Below are 16,861 nucleotides of genomic sequence, written 5' to 3'. Positions count from 1 at the left end.
CCTGTTCTATCTAAAGGCCTCGATCAACCATAGAGTCACAGCGACCTCTTGTGGGCTATAATATGAAGCAATCAGTTGCAGAAAATAAATCATTAGGTTAATTGAGCAACATCCACTTCTGTTAAGCATTACCGCCCTTTGCATAGACATTGTTATTCAGTTTGCTTTCTTCATAACTTTTCATGCTTGTGACAGAAAAATGGCCTCAAAGAGTTTGTATGATGGAAACGGTAGTGCAGTGGTTAGAACGGTTACTTCACAGCTCCAGGGCCCCAGGTTCCATTCCTGGCTTGGGTCACCGGCTGTGCGGGGCCTGCATGTTCGTGTCTGCGTGGGTTTCCTCCGTGAGCTCTGGTTTTCTCCAACAGTCCAAAGATATGCAGGTTAGGTGGATTGGCCATGCTAAATTGCCCTTAGTATCCAAAGGGGTTGGGAGGGGTTTCTGGGTTACAGGTATGGGACGGAGGTGTGGGCTTAAGTGGGGTGCTCTTTCCCAGGGCTGGTGCAGACTCAATGTGCTGAGTGGCCTCCTTCTGCACTGTAAATTCTATGGGCCCAATTCTCCGCCCCCCATGACGGGTCGGAGAATAGCGGGAGGGCCTTCCCGACATTTTTCCCGCCCTCCCGCTATTCTCCCCCCCCCCCGCCCAACTCCCGACACGAATCGCTGCCGCCGTTTTTTTACGGCCGGCAGCGATTCACAGCTGTTCGATGGGTGAAGTCCCAGCCCTTTACGCTGTTTTTACGAACGGCAAACACACCTGGTCTGGCCATTCGTAAAAACGGCGGGAACAACTCGCTTTTTATAACCATGGCACCGATTGGCACGGCAGTACCACGGCCGTGCCAAGGGTGCCATGGGCCCGCGATCAGTGGGCACCAATCGTGGGCAGCGGGCCCAATGCCCGCGCACTATTTGTCCTTCCGCCGCCCCGCAGTATCCATTCGCGGGGCGGCTGAGGGGCATCCCGGCCCGCGCATGCGCGTGTTTCGCGCAAATACGCGATGACGTCATCCGCGCATGCGCGGGTTGGAGTCTTCCAATCCGCGCATGCGCGGCTGACGTCATATGACGCGTCAGCCAGCGCTAACTCCGGCAAGCGGGCTTAACGAAATTCGTTAAGCCCGTGATGCCGGAGCTTGCGGCGTCGGGCTGCTAGCCCCGACCGCGGACCAGAATCGGTTCCCGGTCGGGAAGGGGCGCGCTGGCGTCAAACCCGCCCGGGTTTGACGCCAGCCTTACGATTTCTCCCGTTTTGGGAGAATCGCGCCCTATGTCTTTCCAATTCACTGTGAAGGAAAGGCAGCCTTGCAGCTGCACATGCCTCTGACAGCCCACTGTGAACTTAGGGCCACAGGTCATGTGGTTGGCCCCCAGGCCACCCCACTAAGTGCCCTCTGGCCCCAGCCAACTCATCTGCTGTCTGGGCGTGCTCCAGCACAATCAGTGCCATCTTGTTGGCTGGGTTGGTGAGTAATGTGTATATACAGCTGCAGCTTGTCAGCCTCCTGAGTGTCAATCATGGACCTGGCGAATCCCGCACTGCTTTCATTTGGAATCGATTGTGTTCCATGAAGCGCCGATGCTAGTTCCTTCACAGTCGCTGAATCGGTCCAGGTTCGGCACCAGTTTTGTTGTCATGAAAGTTCACGAATCCTGCCCCGGTGTCAACACTTAGCCTCAGGAACAGAGAATCCAGCCCCCTTAGTTTGTTCAACCTCAATCCTTCATCACCAATACAAAAAAAATGGCAACAAGGGAGTCGAATAACGCTTATAGCCACCTGAGGGAAAAACAATTAGCGAGAAATTCAAAGAAAAGAGCTTTGAATGGAAGTTCTCCATGTGCTTCAATCCAGAACGAACTCCAAATGAACTCAGTAACCGTGAGTAACAATTACAGGGCAGCAGAAAATCTAGAGCTGGCGGTGTTTTAATAAAGGAAAACAGGCTGAAGCTTGGGTTATGCCTTGTTTTCAGAGCAGAAATGCAAGATAGTGCATCAAATTCATGGCACATTGCACACGCAGGTCCTCCCATGGATAGAAAATGGGGTGAGACTTTGGCACCGTGGGACCGTTTAATGAGAATACAGAGCAATGGAGCTCCTATTGGAATGGTTTGACTATTTTGTACAAGCTAACAACATAGTGGGGGATATAAAAGTTGCCACATTCCTGAGAATAATGGGGTGCGGTAGAAACATTTAACCTCCTCAGGAGTCTGGTATGGCTGGAAAAGCTAGGAACAATGATTTGTGAAGAAATAGTGGAAATTTTGCAGAGCTACTATTCGCGACAACCTTTAGTTATTGTAGAAAGAGATTTCATAAACTCAATGGAGAAGAGGGGTAATCGATTGCACAATTTGTGGCTACGATGAAAAGACTGGCAGAGCACTGTGCGTTCGGGGATGTGTGGTGAATGTAATATATCTGATATGATAATTCACACTGTCTTTGTAAGCGCAGTAGCGTTATCCAACCACTAGGGGGAGTAGCTCTGGGAGTACTCAGGAACTTCTACTGGGCTCCACCCTTGGCTCCGCCCACATCTCCTCCCCCTAGTGCTGCTGTATAAATACCCTTGTCCAGAGTCAGCCTGAGTTCACTAAGAGTTCATCAACGGGTAACAGGCTGGCTCTGAAGTAATTCGATTAAAGCCTAGATTCATATCGGAAACAGGTGTCTGGTGAATTGATGATTCATCAGGATGTATTAAACGACACAATCTGGGTTTGACTGATCGGTGATTTGAGGAGCGAAGCAATTCAAAATCGTTTGTTAACCGAAAGCAACCTGACTTTAAATAAAGCCATGAAGTTGCTGTATCAATGGAGCTAGCAGCCAAAGAATGCAGCATTTGAGTTCAAAAACAAGGATTGATAAGATGCCGGCTGAAACTCGAAAGCAAGCACAGACTCATACTTTCCATAGATGTGCAAAGACATTTGTACAATCACTAGCTGTTGGTGCAAAGGTACCATGCACAGAAGCTGTGGAACAAAGGGCCACATTGAGTGTGCATGTTCGGGTAAAAGTAGCAAAAAGCAAGAGCCGAATGAAGCAACTGGCAAACAGAAGAAAGGAAAAAGTGTCCATGTAGTAGAACAAGGGGAAACAAAGAGCTTGATTCACTGTTTGAGGACAAGTTGCCATTGAATGTGTGAGCAAAGAGCTTGATTCACTGTCTGAGGACAAGTTGGCATTGCTGGTGCGACAAATCGATACTAGATCGCTACTCTAGTGGATAGACAGCTGGTAAAGACGGAGGTGGACATTGGAGCAGGAGACTCATTGGTGCCAGGGATTGCCTATAAAGAAAAGCTCCGACATATCCCTCTGGTACACTCGAAAATTGTGCTAAATATGTATTTACACTTGAGAATTGGTTATGTTGAATGGCCATATTGATGTAGCAGTACAATTAAATGGGAAGACAGAAGATGTGCCCTTACACATAGTCAAAGGAAATTATCCAGCACGAGTGCGTAGAACTTGGCTTGAAAAGGTCCAACTAAATTGGGCTGAAGTAAACCTAATGACTGATTCCGAACCAGGCCTTACTAAAATCCTGAAGATTGCTGTTGTTTTCAACGGTGAGCTGTGAATCATAGAAATCATAGAATCATAGAATCCCTACAGTTCAGAAGGAGGCCATTCTGCCCAACGAGTCAGACCCACCATCTGAAAGAGCAACCTACCAAGTCCCACACCCCCATCCTATCCCCGTAACCCCACCTAACCTTTTGGAAACTAAGGGGCAATTTAGCATGGACAATACACCTATCGTGCACATCATTGGACTGTGGGAGGGCACCGGAGCACCTGGAAGAAACCCACACGGGGAGAACATGCAACCTCCACACAGTCACCCGTGATTGTAATGAGTCAGCAGTACCAAACATTGTGCCACCTTACCACCCTAAGTATGAGGAACATCCCAGTGAAGTTGAAGATCAAAGAAGGGAGTTAGGTAAAATGCTTAAAGGCAAAGTCAGTACCCTACGCAATCAGACCAAAAATAGAGGTGGATTTGGAATGATTAGTAGGACCTGTCACCATTAGTGAATGGGCTACCCCAATCATAGCAGTTATAAACAAAAGACAGGTCCATACCGTTTTGTGGTGACTTTAAAGTAACTGTTAATCCTGTACTTTGTAAGGAACAATACTCTCTACTCCTTATCGATGACCTCTTCACATGGTTGGAGGCCAACATTTGAGCCAGATCGACTTAAGTCAAGCATACCTCCAAATAAACATACATCAAGAGTCGCTACAATTCCTGACGATTGCAACACATCAGGGTTATTTCAATGCAGAAGATTGCCATTTAGCATCACTCCAGCTACGGCACTGTTCCAAAGAACAATGGACCAAATCTTAAGCAAGTTAAGCGGAGTCCACTGTTACCTGGATAACATTCTGGTTAATGGCAAAGATGAGGAAGAACACCTTTGCAACCTGGCTGCCACACTACAATGATTAGAGGATTATAGATTAGGGGCGGGATTCTCCGACCCCCCGCCGGGTCAGAGAATCGCCGGGGGCCGGTGTGAATCCCACCTCCGCCGTCTCCCGAAGTCTCCGGCACCAGAGATTCGCCGGGGGCGGGAATTGCGGGAAAAGCACCTGTCGGCGGGCCCCCCCCCCCCGGCGATTCTCTGGCCCGCGATAGGCCGAAGTCCCGCCACTGTCATACCAGTCCCGCCGGCGTGAATCAAACCGCCTACCTTACTGGTGGGACCAGGCGGCGCGGGCGGGCTCCAGGGTCCTGGCGGGGCATGGGGTGATCTGGCCCCGGGGGGGTGTTCACGCGGTGGCCGGGCCCCGATCGGCGGGCGGGCCTGTGCCGTGGGGGCACTCTTTTCCTTCCGCCTTCGCCATCGTCTTCACGATGGCGGAGGCGGAAGTGACCCCCTCCCCTGCGCATGCGCGGGGATGACGTCAGCAGCCACTGACGCTCCGGCGCATGCGCGGACATCCGTCGGCCGGCAAAGTCCCTTCGGTCTCGGCTGGCGTGGCGCCAAAGGCCGTTCCCGCTGGCCGGCGGGGCGCCAACCACTCCAGAGCGGGCCTAGCTCCTCAAGGTTAGGGCTTGGCCCCTAATGGGGCGGCCCAATGCCGGAGTGGTTCACGCCACTCCATCCCGCCAGGACCCCTCGCCCTGCCAGGTAGGGGAGAATCCTGCCCTAGGAGTCTGAAAGGACAAATGCAAATTTTTCCAATCTTTACTTGAATATTTGGGACATGTAATCGTTGCCAAGGGACGTCATAAGTCTCTTTCGAAGATCAAAGCTATTATCGAGGCACCTGCACCTCAGAATGTCAGCCAACTTCGATTCGTTTTAGGCTTACGAAATGACTATGGAAGGTTTGATCCCAATCTGGAAACCATTCTAAAACCCTTGCATAATCTACTGAGTCAAAATATAAAGTGGAAATGGGAGAATGGCGTGCAAGCCAAGGAGGCACTGCTCATGTCAGATGTCTTAACACATTTTGATCCAAACCTATCCCTTCAACCATATCCCTATGGTTTTGTGGTGGTAACATCCCACATAATGCCTTAAGGTGAAGAGAAACCTAGTCTTTGCATCCAGAACATTGAGTAAAGCTGCAAACAATTATGCACAAATCAAGAAAGAAGTTTTTTCACACGAAGGGTGGTTAGTGTCTGGAACGAGCTGCCAAAGGCAGAGGTAGTAGAGGTAGGTACACTTTTGTCTTTTAAAAAGTATTTAGGCAGTTACATGGGAAAGATGGGTATAGAGGGGAATGGGCCAAATGAGGACAATTGGGACTAGCTTAGTGGTAAAAACTAGGCGGCATGGACAAGTTGGGCGGAGGGCCTGTTTTCATGCTGTAAGCCTCTATAACTTTATGACGCTCTACCAATTGCATACAGCATTTGACTTATTAAAATCACTCAAGGCAAAATAAATCATCCAGAAAACAACATGATCAGATAAACAGCGGGAAAACAAAGCAAAGCACCTTGTCTTCTGCCGGGGACAAGACGTTCTAGCAAGAAACTATACTACAGGAGAAGAATGGGTTCCTGCCACAACCATAGCACAGACCAGACCTGTCTCCTACACTGTCCAAACCCATGACAATGTCATCTGGAGGAGGCTTACGGGTCATCTATTGGTGAGGAGGACCAATTCGTCAGAAGCAGAACCTGCAGAAAGTCCGAATCAACTGTCCCGAGAGACAACCTGGACCTTCCTGAAAATCTGACACTAACAGAACCATTTGGGGGAAAGAGCACCTCAATTGCAAATCAACCTCAAATCATAACCTCGACTCCAGTTTAAACAACCACTGACTACGTTCAGTTCGAGTCAAGCACAGTAGAGGTTACAGCAAATGCTAAGAAACAGACGAGTTCACTGACAACCATACAGAGAACAAAGACCTCAAAATCATCTGACTTATTGACTTGTTGTTAGTTGATTCTTCATGTTATCTTTGTTTAATGTGTTGGGGGCGTTTTATTTAAAGTAAGAGGAAATGTTGGGCTAAATTCTCCATTTAGCAGCTATGGGTGGGATTCTGTCCCGCTACACCCGTTTTCAGGTGCAGCGCGCCCCCACCGACAGCGGAATTCTCCGCCCTTGCAACCGTCCAATGGAGCTTCCCATTGTGGGCACCCCCATGCCGGCAGGAACTCCACGGACATGAGTGCGCTGCCAGCGAAACGGAGGATCCTACCGATGGAGAATCCAGCCCTCTATTCTCCAGCCAGAGCTGAATTGCACCTCATTCCAGTCCTGCTGGGATCAAGAAGCGATCCCAATCCTTAGCCATGCAAATTTGTGCAAGGTAAGGATTGTGAGGATTACCAAGGGAATCCCACCATCAGGGAATCATAGGGGCAGCACGGTAGCATGGTAGTTAGCACTATGGTTTCACAGCGCCAGGGTCCCAGGTTTGATTCCCGCTTGGGTCACTGTCTGTGCGGAGTCTGCACATTCTCCCTGTGACTGCGTGGGTTTCCTCCGGGTGCTCCGGTTTCCTCCCACAATCCAAAGATGTGCAGGTTAGGTGGATTGGCCATGCTAAATTGCCCTTGGGTTAGATGGGGTTATTGGGTTTCGGGGATAGGGTGGAGGTGTGGGCTTAAGTAGGGTGCTCTTTCCAAGAGCTGGTGCGGACTCGATGGGCTGAATGGCCTCCTTCTGCACTGTACATTCTATGAATCGAAGTCATAGATGTTTACTGCATGGAAACAAGCCCTTCGGCCCAGCTTGTCCATGCCGCCCAGTTTCTAGTCCCACTTGCCCACATTTGGCCCATATCCTTCTATACCCACCCTGCCCATGCGCTATTTTGAGCAGGTGGCCCAACAGCAAGGTCTCAGGGCTGGTCATCCACCCCCCCTCCCCCACCCAACCAAACCCAGCCTTCCCCCCAGGCCTTTTGGACTCCCCTTTCCCCCAATATGGAGAGAGCCAACCCACAAGCACCCCACAGAGACCCACTAAATAAAAAGACCCCCCCCCCCACAGAGACAACTTGACAGACCCCCCCCCCCCCCCCCCCAGAAAAGAGACCCCTGACTGGAAGTCCCCAAGAAGACCCCTGTCTGGAAGTTAGAGGGTAGTCCAGACAGAAGCAATGAAAAACATCACCCTGTTAACACTCACCTGGGCGCACACCTATTGGCTCAGGCACAGGAAGCAGCACCTGTCAATTCCTGGAAAGAGAAAAACAGTCAGCTGGGTTTAAGCTCCCTTAGATCTTTTATCTGCAAGCCTTTTATTAGACCATAAGACCAAAAGACATAGGAGCAGAATTAGGCCACTCGGCCCATTGAGTCTGCTCCCCCATTCAATCATGGCTAATTGTTTTCTCGTCCCCATTCTCCTGCCTTCTCCCCATAACCCCTGATTCCCTTACTGATCAAGGACCTATCTATCTCTGTCTTAAAGACACTCAGTGATTTGGCCTCCACAGCCTTCTGCAGCAAAGTGTTCCACAGATTCACCACCCTCTGGCTGAATAAATTCCTCCTCATCTCTGTTTAAAAGGATCGTCCCTTTAGTCTGAGATGGTGTCCTCTGGTTCTAGTTTTTCCAACAAGTGGAAACATCCTTTCCATGTCCACTCTATCCAGGCCACGCAGTGTCCTGTAAGTTTCAATAAGATCCCCCCTTCATCCTTCTAAACTCCAACAAGTACAGACCCAGAGTCCTCAACCGTTCCTCATACGACAAGCTGTTCATTCCAGGGATCATTCTTGTGAACCTCTTGTAGACCCTTTCCAAGTCCAGCACATCCTTCCTTAGAGATGGGGCCCAAAACTGCTCACAATACTCCAAATGGGGTCTGACCAGAGCCTTGTACAGCCTCAGAAGTACATCCCTGGTCTTGTATTCTTGCCCTCCTGACATGAATGCTAACATTGCATTTGCCTTCCTAACTGCCGACTGAACCGGCACATTAACCTTAAGAGAATCGTGAACAAGGACTCTCAAGTCCCTTTGTGCTTCTGATTTCCTCAGCATTTCCCCATTTAGAAAATAGTCTATGCCTAAATTCCTCCTTCCAAAGTGCACAACCTCACACCTTTTCCACATTGTATTTCATTTGCCACTTCATTGCCCACTCTCCTCGCCTGTCCAAATCAATCTGCAGCCCCCTTGCTTCCTCAATACTACCTGTCCCTCTACAGATCTTTGTATCATCTGCAAACTTACCAACAGTGCCTTCAGTTCCTTCCTCCAGATCATTAATGTATATTGTGAAAAGTTGTGGTCCCAACACAGGCCCCTGAGGCACACCACATCCTGAAAAAGACCCCTTTATCCCCACTCTCTGCCTTCTGCCAGTCAGCCAATCCTCTATCCATGCCAGGATCTTACCCTTAACACCATGGGCTCTTAACTCATTTAACAATCTCTTCAGCCATGGATATCTTGTCCATCCCTTAGCATGTTTCCTCCTCCTTGGGATGAATTTCTGCTGTGTCTCCTGAATAACCCCTAAAAACTCCTGCCATCGCTGTTCCACTGTCTTCTCTGATAGGCTCCTTTTCCAATCAACTCTGGCGAGCTCCACAGGGGCACCAGCCAGGCAGCCCTGGTCACGGCTCCCCTACCGCTTTCACTGGCCAGGTACTCCACCGGCCCAGTAGTGGTGGCGGCCCTGCGGATATGGGGCCAGTGGAGGAAACATGTAGGTGAGGTGGGTGCATCGGTCTGAGCTCCAATATGTGATAACCATCGATTCGCCCCCGGGAACATGGATGGTGGGTTTCGAACATGGCGGCAGGCGGGGGTGAGAAGGGTGGGCGATATGTTCCTGGAGGGGAGCTTTGCGAGCATGAGGGCTTTGGAGGAGAAATTTGGGCTGGTAAGGGGAAATGACTTCAGGTACTTACAGGTGCGGGACTTTGTATGCAGACAGGTCCCACCCTTCCCACGGCTCCCGCCAATAGGGATCCAGGACAGAATAGTCTCTAGAGAAGAAGGAGGAGAGGGTAGAGTCTTGGATATTTACAAGGTGCTCATGAAGGGGGAAGAGTCCCAGACGGAGGAACTGAAACTCAAATGGTAGGAGGAACTCAGTGGGGAGATGGAGGACGGGGTATGGGCGGAAGCCCTGAGTAGGGTAAACTCAACCGCAACATGTGCCAGGCTCAGCCTGATTCAGTTTAAGGTTGTTCACCGGGCCCACATGACTTGGATGAGCAAATTCTATGGGGGAGAGGACAAGTGCGTTAGATGCGCGGGAGGACCAGCGAACCACGTTCACATGTTTTGGGCATGCCCTAAGCTTAGGTGGTACTGGGAGGGATTTGCGGGTGTCATGTCCCGGGTACTGAAAACAAGGGTGGTGATGAGTCCAAAGGTGGCAATTTTCGGGGTTTCGGAAGACCCGGGGGTCCAGGAGGAGAAAGAGGCCGACGTTCTGGCCTTTGCTTCCCTAATAGCCCGGCGGTGAATACTGCTGGCATGGAGGGACTCAGAACCCCTGAAGACCGAACTATGGGTTTCGGACATGTCGAGTTTTCTGGGTCTGGAAAGAAATCAAGTTTGCCTCGAGGGGATCTGTATTGGGGTTTGCCCAAAGGTCGCAACCATTCATCGACTTCTTCGCAGGAGATTGAACGTCAGCGGGGGGGTGTGGGGGGGGGGGGGGGGGGGGGGGGGGGAGATTCGAGTAGAGTAGGAAGAGGGATAAATAGGCGGGTAGTGTTTATGGGAGAGGACCGGTTATGTGCATTATGGCTTGGTTGAAGTGTTGGTTTTCCATTGATGTTTGCACATTTCTGTAATCTGTAACTGTTTACAATGCCAAAAAATACCTCAATAAAATTGTTTTGTTAAAAAAATACTCTGGTGAGCTCCTCCCTCATGTCTTTGTAGTTACCCTTATTTAATTGTAATCATTTCTCCTTAATATTGATTCTACTAGGCTGTGATTGACAGCTTCCTCGCACACCCAGCTGTCAGCATTGTTCCATTCACCTTCCTTCACGGTTAAGTAACTTGGAAGCAGTCTAACCGCAACGTTGATAAACATCAAGCTTTGATTGACAAGCTCCTGGACCACTCCAAACAGTATTAGGTGCTTTGCATTCACTGCCCTTCACAGCTGAGTGATTTAGAAGCGGTCAGCTAGAGACTGACAGAACTTAACCCTTCATTTAGGGGGTCTCAGGTGGGGGGGGGGGGGGGGGGGGGAGGGGGGGGAGGCAGCGGCGAGGGGGAACCTGGTTGAGGTGGGAAGGTCTTGCATTTTGAGGGGGGGATGAGTGACCTTTGGATGGACATTGGCAGGAATTCCCTTAAAGTGTTACCCCCATCTTGAGGTCCACCACGTTAGGGCCAAGTTTTCCAGTAACAGTAGTAATTCTTGCCCACGTGATTCCCGGTCCAGAGGACCGGAAAATCACACGGGCCCAGAGAATATGCTGACCTGCCCACTTAGTGGTTGTAAATGGGTCTTAATGATCCATTTGCATCCTCCCGCTAGCGCTGAGTGTGAACCTTGATCCCGACGCCAGTGGTGGGGGGGCCGGAGCATCGGAAACACTATTTTCTTCACAATGCTCACAGCATGAGGTGGAGAATTCAGCCCGTTGTGTATTTATTGTGATTACTTCACAGCAACATTGAAGCTGAATAGGGCTTTAATGCATGTATGACATAATTGGAGGTGACGTCATCGACTGTTTGCACGGGTAACTGCACAGAGTAGGTCTTCAGCCTGTACTGAACACATCTCCTGAATGAAGATCCTTAGTTTGTTGAGCCTTCGTGACGTCCTAGCCTCAATCCTGCAAACACCAACAAACAAAACGAATAGCCAGAAAAAAAGCTTGGACAGGAACAATGCGGGATTTACCAACCAACCCACCGCGTGTTTTTCGGCGGCGGAGACAGTCCGCCAGCGGGATTTACCGACCCCGCCACTGTCAATGGGATTTCCCGGTGACTGCACCCCTCATCACCAGGAAACCATTGTGCCAGCGTGGGACCTGAATATCCTGCCAGCATGAACAGCCAGTAGATCACGCCCTGTATTTACTAATCCTCTTCAGCACTGAACATGGTAAGTCAAGAAAATCAGCCGCTGTTTTTCCTGTGTACATTTTAGGATAAACTAATGGTAATAATAAGTTGTACATATTTCTTATTCAGGTTTCCAGGATGTGCACGTAATGATCTTTGTTGGATTTGGATTTCTGATGACTTTCTTGAAGAAATATGGATTCAGCAGTGTTGGATTTAATTTACTCATTGCTGCATTTGGTCTTCAGTGGGGCACATTGATGCAAGGCTGGCTGCACCATTCAGATGATGGAAAAATTAAAGTCAACATTTTCAGGTATTTGTTTGGGGGGGGGCACAATTTAACGGGAACGTTTCTAAGTGTAATTTTGGGTGGGTGTGGCTGGGTGATTCCCATCGGCTTTGGCAGTGAGATCCACACCGCTATTTAATCACACTTAGTCGCTTTTTTGGCCCCTGGGGAGTTTCTCACCCGTCTAACCCACACTTAGAAATGTTTTCCTAACTGGGAGCTGAACTCGCTGGCCAGGCTGGCTCCTTAGAGATCGGGCCGCCATTTTGAAAGGATGCCCTGATCTCCAAGTGAACTTGAAGGTTCCCCCACCCATCGACACTGTCACCCCCCATGGACATTACCCCACATCCCCCAAGTGAAGATATCCTGCTATGGGGTCACTGAGGGTCCCCTTTCCAGGCCACTCCACGCCCCCTTTTGGGCCCCTCCTCTTTCAGGACCTCCTTCCTTCACCCCCTAATCTTTTATTGGCCACTTCATATCCACCCTTCACCTCCACCCACCCTTCATGTCCCCCTCACCACCTCCTCTCATGTGAATGCACTTCCCAGGCATTGACCCTTGGAAGAGCCAGCCTGGAACCTGGGCATGTAGGCACTGCCACCCTGTCAGTGCTCCCAGCAGCCTGGCAGTGCCACCTGGGCACCTTGGCAGTACCCAGGTAGCAGTACCAAGGTGCCAGCCTGGCAGTGCTAAGATGCCCAGGTGCTAGAGGGCCACTCTGTCTCTGACTACCCAGGTGCCTCAAAGGCCTGAATTGCTCCATTTTTGTGGCCCAGTACAAATCAGCATCCTGCTGGGGTCTCCTTGGTGAAGCCAATAGATCCTGGGAGCCGGTTGGATCTAGCATCAACATGGTTAAGTGACCACTTAAGCTCACTTGAGTATGCAAGTCTGGATCCTGCCTATTCGAATCATTGAATTTATAGTGCAGAGGGAGGCCATTCAGCCCATCGAGTCTGCACCAGCCCTTGGAAAGAGCACCCCACCCAAGCCCGCACCTCCACCTTATCCCGATAACCCAGTAACCCCACTTAAGCTTTTTGGACACTGAGGGCAATTTAGCATGGCCAATCCACCTAACCTGCATAACCCACACATCTTTGGACTGTGGGAGGAAACCGGAGCACCCGGAGGAAATCCACGCAGATACGGGGAGAACGTGCAGACTCCGCAAAGTCAGTGACCAATGCCGCAAATCGAACCTGGGACACTGGATGTGTGAAGCGACAGTGCTAACTACTGTGCTACCATGCCGCCTGTGGGCAGGATCCAGATCATGACACCCCGCGAGATATCGTTAGACCTTGCAGGGCGTCACTATTGTTGAGACTCCCGGAAGAGGCCTCTCCCGGCCTTTACTGGCCATCCCATTCCAATTCCAGTGTGGCGCGGCCGGTAAATATCACCCATATTGATTCATTGATGGACAAATATATGCATTAAAGCTCAAAAAGTGATTTGGTCCTGATGAAGTAATGTATTGGTCATTGGATGGCTCCCTGCACTGCAGGTCTTATGATCATCTTATCCTATATTTAAAATAATGGATAAAAGTTCTGCACCGTCTCCTAACCTCTGCACCAGAATTCCCAATAGAATACCAGAGTATTTGTAAATCTACCCTATCATTTCAGTTATAATCTGTAATATACTTATAATTTGTTCCTTTCATAATTCTCAAGATGATTAAAGAAACAGCCCAAATCAAATGTGTAACTAATACAACATCACCATATAAGAGGTGCACTCCACCCTAAAGTACAGCAGACATTGGAAATACAGTGAAGTTCCCCAACAAATTATCCAAACCACAGTCTCGAAAAAATATCAATACCACACAAAAACGTCCCATGGCAGCTATTCTTGTGACTTTCTGAATAGGCATTAATTAAGATTGCCACGTGCAGCTTTTTGCTATATATGGAACAGATTTGGCTGCTCGTGACCAGGGTGCTTGAAGAAAGTTGATGCGGTTCAGGTTGTTTGCAAGAACTTCCCAGTTGTAAATCAAACCAAGTTCAACAAGTCTTGACCATCCGGCAAGAACAAACACTTTAAATGGTGAATTCAGAAGGTTTATTGACAATTAAAAAGTAAAAGGTAACAAGTCAGAAACATGGAAAGTATATTGTCAATCAACAGAAATTAGCAGTAATTGACAGTAAGAGGAACAAGCTTAACTTTAGCAATTGAACAGATTTCTCATCACTTTCCTTGATTGAACAGGCCAAGATGTGAAGCGATGACTCCAACAATACGGATGATCTGCCAACAAAGTTGGCTTCTTGAGACCTTTATTTTATACTTTAAAGATGTTGTAAGCCCAACTTAGCCAAGTTGTTGTGAATAGCCAATTGGTCCATAGTTTGTCAATAATGGGATAAGAGCTAGCCAATTGGTTTTAGCTAAGTACACACCTTGGGCAGTATTTTCTAGTCCTGTCGACCTCTCGCTGTGGGTTCCCCAGTGACAGAGGGTGAGAACAATGGGAAACCCTGTTGAAAGCAGCAGAAGATCCCACCAATGGTAGGCCACCTCAGCCACAAAACCATAGGAGCAGAAAATCTGATCCACTGTCTTAAATTCAAGACAATGGCTTCTCTTAAGCTACGTGACTTATCTTAAGTTAATTTAAATGCTGAACAATGAATGGTTAAGTTAACTGGCTGTCAATTTATGATTCATTCAATCAATATCAACACAGTTAATGTCATCTCTCCAAACCAGTTGGGAAGACAGCCTTTTACAGGTCTTATGATGTATGATTAGTGTACTTAGAACCAAGTGTTAATAATGCATAATTATAAAACATTACAAATTTCATGTGCCAGGCTATATTACAAGCCTTACTTATACATTTATTGATTAATTGCTATTAAGGCTCTGTATTTGACTGATCTTGTTGGTTTCCAGTAATACCGCAATTGGTTTAGTCGTTTAAATGGCTTCTTATCTCAGTGTTAATACAAAATGGCATTTTAACTTATCATTACAACACTTATAACTTAAATTAACCTGAAAATGGTTGGGTTACACTAAAACTATTGATTTTGAAACTACCAACAGTGGTCCAATAGAAATTGCTGAGTAGGCATGTAGACGTAGGTAGTAATTTTAGTCGAACATAATGCGGGTGAATGGACTTCCACCAAGGAGTTAAAGCAAGTAATGATCAAAAATGATTCACGCACACTGCTTTCATTTCATAATTTTACCAGCAAACTCATAAAATGGTTAATTATGTATGCGTATGCCATGTTAATAGACCACATGCCAAATGGTGGTTATAATTATTAATTTTTATTTACTAATCTGAAATGCAGTAGCCCACACCTGGATTCCAAATCAGCTACATATAACTAGTGGCCATTGGTCACCAATGGCTGTTAATAGCCACTGAACTGAACTTAAAACATAAACAATGGAAAGTAATGTTAATATTCTTGTTCTGTAGCTTAATTAATGCAGACTTCAGCACAGCAACTGTTCTGATTTCATTTGGAGCCATCTTGGGAAAGACCAGTCCAATCCAGCTTCTGATTATGACTCTGCTCGAGATAACGATATTTGCTTGCAATGAGCACCTGGTTACTGGTATCTTGAAGGTACGTATGCCTCATTTTCTGAGACCACAAGGTAAAATGTCAAGGGTCACAGTACAGGGCACAACTCAGGCTGAAAAAAAATTAGATAAACTGGAAGTGAAATTGATGAAGTGAAGAAAGTTTAGAATTAATTTTTGGATTTTAGAGAGATTACAAAAGATTGAGGGATGAGAAATGTTGAGGATCTGGAAAGGAATTAGTTAAAATTAGGAATTGCCAATGAGTGTTGATGTCAACATCATCACTGAGGTGGAAAGAAGGATAAAAAGTATTCAGGGGGATCTTAGAAGGGACAGAATTGTCTCAGAAATCAGCAAAGTCCGATCGAACATGGAGAAAGTGATGTTGAGCAGGAGAATGGGGATGAGACAAATATCAGCCATGATTTAATGGTGAAGCAGACTCGATGGGCCGAGTGACCTAATTCTGCTCCTATGTCTTATGGTCTTATGGAGCCGTTGATGGCAATGGCGGCTTTTTCCACCATCTTTTCTGCAATTAGAAAAACAATTGTCAGAATTTCTCCACCTGGAGAAGATGAAATACACCATCTGACATTCGGATGAGGGCTTCCACAAAGCGTGGGGGCTATTCATCAGCCTGTTCCAAGACCAGTTTGAGGCCAATAGTGGATAGGAAGGGGGGGGGGGGGTGCGGGGGAACCAGTGATGGCAGATAGGATCACACAGAGCAAATAGGAACATGGGAGGGACAGGGGACACGGGAAAAGATCGAGGAGGGGGCCAGAGGGCCCCGCCCACCAAAGCCATGGGGGCAACAGTGACAAAATTGTACGTATGAATCGTCCAGCTCACCTATTGTACAGTGTACAGATGTAAAAAGTCAACAAAAATAATTTTAAAGTAGAAAGAAAAAGGACGGGGGGGGGGGGGGGGGTCAATTGGTAGGGGCTCAGGGGGTAGGGGCTTGGGGGTTATCTCCAATGTTTGGCTGTTGTAAATTGTATCTACTCTACACAGACTTGTTTATTTTGTATAAAATGAGAAACCTGAATAAAAACATTTTTAAAAATAGGGCATGCCAATTGACGCAGGGCAGTGTCCCAGAACAACAGGGTAAAATTACCAAGATATTTTTGGGGCCTCCATTAAAACAAAACACAGAGGAATAGCGAACAAATTAGACATTCATTTGTTATCCTCAGCAACAACAATTCTAGTCCAAAGTCTCTTCAAATTTTCAATTGTCTAGTAGGTCGTCAGGTATATGCATTCCATGTGGAAAAAACAATTCAGTTAACATTATACAACATCCAAAATAATTAAAAAACATAAGAAAGAAGTTTTGAGAGTTAACAGACCCAGTGGGTAGGAAGCTTGTATCATAAAAGTTAATAACCAGGAAATTGAGTTGGCTGCATCTGGGAGATCTAAGTACCTGAATTTTTAATTTGCTTTATATTGGGTGCACA

General features: G+C 47.8%; 1 protein-coding gene across 1 annotated transcript in view; it reads left to right on the top strand.

The window, feature by feature from the left end:
* The window catches only part of LOC119967418 (ammonium transporter Rh type A-like), a 66,744-nt gene that overhangs the window by 12,373 nt on the left and 37,510 nt on the right, over positions 1–16,861 (top strand). The window contains exons 2-3 of the mRNA XM_038799943.1: positions 11,656–11,842; positions 15,279–15,429. Of these exons, the coding sequence (XP_038655871.1) occupies positions 11,656–11,842; positions 15,279–15,429 (338 nt within the window). The remainder of the gene's footprint in view (positions 1–11,655; positions 11,843–15,278; positions 15,430–16,861) is intronic.

Source organism: Scyliorhinus canicula, chromosome 6 (genome assembly GCF_902713615.1).
Source record: "Scyliorhinus canicula chromosome 6, sScyCan1.1, whole genome shotgun sequence".
NCBI classification, from domain to species: Eukaryota; Metazoa; Chordata; class Chondrichthyes; order Carcharhiniformes; family Scyliorhinidae; genus Scyliorhinus; species Scyliorhinus canicula.
This window is presented reverse-complemented; position numbering and strand designations above follow the sequence as displayed.